This window comes from Myripristis murdjan, chromosome 16 (assembly GCF_902150065.1).
Source record: "Myripristis murdjan chromosome 16, fMyrMur1.1, whole genome shotgun sequence".
Taxonomy (NCBI): Eukaryota; Metazoa; Chordata; class Actinopteri; order Holocentriformes; family Holocentridae; genus Myripristis; species Myripristis murdjan.
In genome coordinates this window covers 33731279-33736566 of record NC_043995.1, presented here as the reverse complement: position 1 = coordinate 33736566, position 5288 = coordinate 33731279, and the positions used below count along the sequence as shown (strand labels likewise).

Genomic DNA, 5288 nt, shown 5'->3' with positions numbered 1-5288 from the left:
CAACTGTCATGCATTCTGATTCCTTCACTTCATTAGAATCACGAGTGCCACCTCTCTGCATCATTTTGTGTTGCCATGGAAACCTGTATTAATACTAGGGTGGACAACTTGGACATTAATGTCCAGTTGTCTGGACTTTAATATCCAGTATCCATTTCTCATGACAGTAAAATAGGTCATTCTAAGTTAATTTACTGCAGTAATTCTTCTCTAAATCATTAGAAAATGTGGTTAACACCCAGTCGTGCATGAAAAAAGAAAATACCGTCACATACCGTGAAACCATTTTAATTTTGAAAAATACCGTGATATACATTTTTGGTCATACCGCCCAGCACTAGGTTCATCATTGAGCAGGTTCATTATGTCCGAGCCCGGACATCATTTCAGATGAAGACGCCCGCTGGTCTTCCTTTTCCTCAGTTTGCTGATGATGTTTCTCTCGTACAGGATTTCCTCTACACCGTCATCATCGCTGTGCTGTTCTTCATCGCCTCTGCCGTTTTCGCCGGGAGCAACGGGCAGACTCCACTGGAGCGTGCCGCCGTGGTGAGACTGAACTGTGACACAAACCCTGAGCAGCGCTGCTCCGTTATCATTACCATTTAATTGGAATGTTTATTGGACTGGGACAGATACACACAGTATACACTGAGCGTTTCATCAATATTCTGCTGCTTTGTGTCTCCACATTTAACCCTTTGAGGTCTGAGCAGACCGACATGATTTATTTCAGAAACATGAGGGAAAAGGATATTAACAACTTTGCAAGAAATAACATGAAAATTTGCAAGACGTTAGTGAACGGCTTCAAGAAAATGACCTGGAAATTACCTTTTAAAAGAGAGAGTTATCAAAAAACCTACATTTATAAATCTTACATATTGAAATTATCTTTCCCTCCTTATTTTCAGGTCATTTTCTATTAAAAAATAATATTTTTATTTCCTAATCAAAAAATAAAAATAAAAATTCTGTTAATTTTATTGAACCTTTTTCCTTAATTCTTACTAACTTTGGAATCAACTTTTAAATGCTTGTCAAATACTCAGGTGATGAGGAAATTAGCAAAAAATTATCAGAAAATTACTTAGAATTAATTAAAAAAAAAAAAAAAAAAATATATATATATATATATATATATATATATATATATATATATTTTTTTTTTTTTTTTTTTTTTTTTTTTTTTTTTTAAACTTATTCCGGTCCAGTTTCCTCCCAGAGATCAATAAAGTTTTTCTGATTGTGATTAAGACAGAGCATCCTGCTGTCAATCTTCACCGTTTTCTCTCCCAGGTGTTTGGCTTCCTGTCCACCGCGGTGTTCATCGCGGACGCCGTCCTGTTCTGGAAGAGCAACGGGCTTCCCTTCAGGAAGGGCAACAAGCCGGAGAGCAGCAACGGCACCGCGGTGCCGCCGGCACACGAGACGGAGCGGCTCAACACGGGAGGGAACGCCGCCGAGTAGGATGTTCCTGAAGGTGATCCGAGGTCAGAGAAACCCCACGCCACACTGCCGGCTGCGACGACAGAGACTGAGCGGCTGAACGCAGCTCCACTTTTTTATTTTTTTAAAGCCAAGGCTCTCAGCCCGAGTTATTTTCAAAGCTGTTATTAGGCAGGGCTCCGCGCCGCGGCCGCTCCTCGCTGTGATTATGAAGACGACGGCGGTGAGGAGGAACCCATAATCACAGTGAAGACCGTCCTGCAGCGCTTCTGCTCCACACACTGAATGAGAGAGAGAGAGAGAGACAGAGAGAGAGAGAGACAGAGACAGATTTCTCCCTGTCACTACAAAATATCCTGCTGTAAAATTTAACTTTCAAGATTTTATAAAGGAATAGTCCCAAAAATATCTGGGCACAGTCCTCTTTCCCTGACATTCCCAGACTGAGACCAGATGTTGGACACCATTTTCTCCTCTGTACATATTCTATGGGTAGCATTTCCTGTTAGCTTAGCATAAAGACTTGAAGTCTATGGGAGTGGTTAGCCTGGCTCCTTCCAGTCTGACTGACACAGCGGATCATGAGGATTTGAATTTTTTTCTCTTGGACGTCCAGAGGTGAAACTGGTGTCCAGCATCTGGTCTCAAGGAAAAGGCAATTTTGACCAAACTGTGGGATTTTTAAAATTTAAGGCCATTTTTTTTTTAAGGCTTTTCTAATGTTGTGCCAAGTGGACTGGACTTGACAAAGAAAACCTGTTCGTGTTTTGCTTTTGTTTGAATGAAGGACAGGCGGCCAATGGCTGACACAAAAATCATAGTAAAGAAAAAATTATGAATTAACTAATAGAGACAACAGAGCTGGTTGGCGACACCAAACGGCGGCGAGGGGGAACCTTGAAGGGTCCGTCCCGTCAATCCTTCCTCCTCCTGGAAGAAACAAACAGAACAAGGAGAGTTTGTCTCTGTGATCAGGATCCAGGCCAAAGGAGACGTCATGAAATCTCTGAGCCAAGAGCTCCATGTCAATACTTTGCTTTTTATCCAAAATCCCAGACTCTATTATGATATCGATACAGTATCAATACAACAGCCTATCAGAGGCACAGCTTAAAGGAATATTCCAACATCTTCGAGCAGCTCTGAAGGTGTTTTTATTTGAACAGACGTCTTGAGCTAACAACCGCCATAGACTTCAAGTGTTTGTGCTAAGCTAAGCTAATGCTGCCCATATGATCAGAAATGCCTGAGTGTTCATACCAGGCTTGTCATTTTATCTTCATCTATTTAATTTTCTATTTTAGCCTATTTCCCCTCAGGGATCAATGAGTAAAGTATTTCTGATTCTGATGAGGAGGTCGGGGCTCATTTGCATAGTGGGCGTGGCGATGAAAACTCCTCCCTGATTGGCTGCTCTCGTGTCAAAGCAGCTGGGTTTGATTGGCAGGCGTCAGATTGACCCGCCTCCAGGTCACCAAGGGAAGGAGGAGGCGTTTTGACGGGACGCGCCCTACACTTTGAAAGGACTTCATTACCCAGAAACCCTAGAGCCCACACAGGCGACTGCAGGTTTACAGGAAAGAGCAGATTTAAATTCCAAAAGGCATTTTCTTTGTCAGGTGTGATTCCAGAGGCCTCAAACTGGGCCAACACATTCCCATGAGCCTTTGCAAAAGGGCCGCCACAGACGCCGCAGGAAAAACTCTCCCGAGAACCATCGCAGACCAGCGGCACATGGACCACAATGCACTGCTGCTGCCTCCATAGACCACAATGCAATGCAGCAATAACACAGATTTTAAAACACGATGTCTTCAAACGGTTGCAATAATGTCCCTGTCACGAGGCTTTTTTGTAATATATAAAAAACAGGGTCCACTTTTTTCCCTCTGTCCTTTTTTAATTTTGTTCTTTTTGCTTGTATTCTGCCACGATCACTAGTCATGCTGAAAGGCATTCTGGGAAATGTAGGAAATCACTACCTGCAGTAGAAACAGACGAGCAGGTTGATGGAGTTTACAAAAAAAACCTTCATCACCGATCGCTGCGTCACAAAATGATTCTCGCTTCTATAGACGGCGCGTTGTGTGTGTGTGTGTGTGTGTGTGTGTGTGTGTGTGTGTGTGTGAACTTAGATATGCTGGAGATTTCAGCAATATTTTGGAAAAACTGGTATGTTTGCATGTTTATTAAAGGAGCAGTCCACCTAAAATACACAGATAAAAATGCAGTTTCTTGCTGTGTGATTTGGCGGGGTTTCCCCGGACCGACTCACGGCAGACAGAAGCAGGGGCTGGTGTTATTCAGCAGGAAGTAGTTCCCAAATCCACCACATTCCACAGAAACTGTAAGACAGCATGACCTGCAGGGCGCCCCCTGGTGGGAAAGGGATTTGTGCGTTTTGAGTGGACTGCTCCTTTAACTCACAGAGACAATCAAGCTGTTTGTAAGATGTGACTCTCCTCAGTCAGAAATCAGAGCGGAGGGAAACTTCTGTCGACCAATCAGAGTCCAGTATTGCGACAACTTCATATTCATTCAGTTTAATTTGTTGTTATTTATTGATTTGATTTTTTTCATTTAATGAAATCATGAAAACGGTGTAACGTGGAGCTGTGAGGTCAGACCGTCTGTTTATCTGTGCTTTTAATTTGAAAACCTGTGACAACCTCCATGAAAAAGAGTTTTAATTTTGAAAAACTGTTTCTGAGCTCGTGCTTCCTGGCGCGCTGAACTGAACGTCATAAATCTTTTTTTTTTTTTTTTTTTTTTTTTTTTAAATGTTGCTGCGCCGTCAGTCACGTGACTCTTCCTTTTACTGATCCCTTTCTTTTTCTTTTTTGTTTTGTTTTGTATCTGCCCATCACACTAATCAATTCACACACTTTTTGATCATTTATTATTATTATTGTTATTATTATTATTACATAGATAAACTTTTATTCCCAGGAGGTGAAGGGACTGCAGTCTGTATGACAGCAGAATTTAACATGTTTTGAAGTTTTTCCTCTGGCGCCATCTAGAGGTGCAGTCCAGCCACTGTCAGGCCGATGGGACCAGACCCACACTGTGTTTTAACTCACACAATCACATCTTACACATATTTATTATATATGTGTATTATTTTTCCATCCCTTCAGTCATGACTGTGACTCAGCCTCACGACTCCAAACACGATAAGCACGACTGGGTTAATCTCCTAATCTGTGAGTCAGATATTCAGTTCATAGAGATGTAGAGATTAAGCCTCTGAAACCTGACCTCCGAAACATGGTGTGGGAAAAGCGATGAACAAATTAGCATGAAAATTAATGCACAAAAAAAGCAGAAAATGAGTTACGTCACATGAAAATGAGCAGAACGGCCCCGCAAAACGAGCTGCAGGGTTTGTATTGAGAAAGAAGAAATTTACCCCAAAATTACCTCAAAAAAAGAAAGAAAGAAAGAAATATCCAATTTATGTCTTTTTCGAGGTGATTTGTAATTTTCCTGTAATTTAATTGCAAGTTTGTAATCGTAATAAATATACTTCTGAGTCTTTTTTACCGTTGCTAATTTGATGGCCTTTTTGAAAAAAAAAAAATGATGAATTTTGTGGCAGTTGCACGGTGATTGTCCTGTAATTTGATTTTTGGATTTCAGAGGGTTACATGTGTTTCTGCGGGAGGAAACGGAGGATCTGAAAAGTTCATGTAAATACTTTTTTTTTTGTTTGTTTTGTTTGTTTTTTTTTTGTTTTTGTTTGTTTTTTTCTTAAAGAATTTCCGCTTTTATTGTTTGTGTTATTATAAATATCCGTGGAAGCGCAGAAACAAACTAACGTTAAGACACGAAACGGG

At 41.0% G+C, this 5288-nt stretch overlaps 1 protein-coding gene across 1 annotated transcript in view; it reads left to right on the top strand.

Moving 5' to 3' along the window:
* cmtm6 (CKLF-like MARVEL transmembrane domain containing 6) overlaps positions 1-5032 on the top strand; it is an 18884-nt gene extending 13852 nt beyond the window's left edge. Inside the window, exons 4-5 of the mRNA XM_030073146.1 lie at positions 451-549; positions 1300-5032. Coding sequence (XP_029929006.1) covers positions 451-549; positions 1300-1470 — 270 coding nt within the window. The 3' untranslated portion in view covers positions 1471-5032. The remainder of the gene's footprint in view (positions 1-450; positions 550-1299) is intronic.
* Positions 5033-5288: the final 256 nt, after the last annotated feature.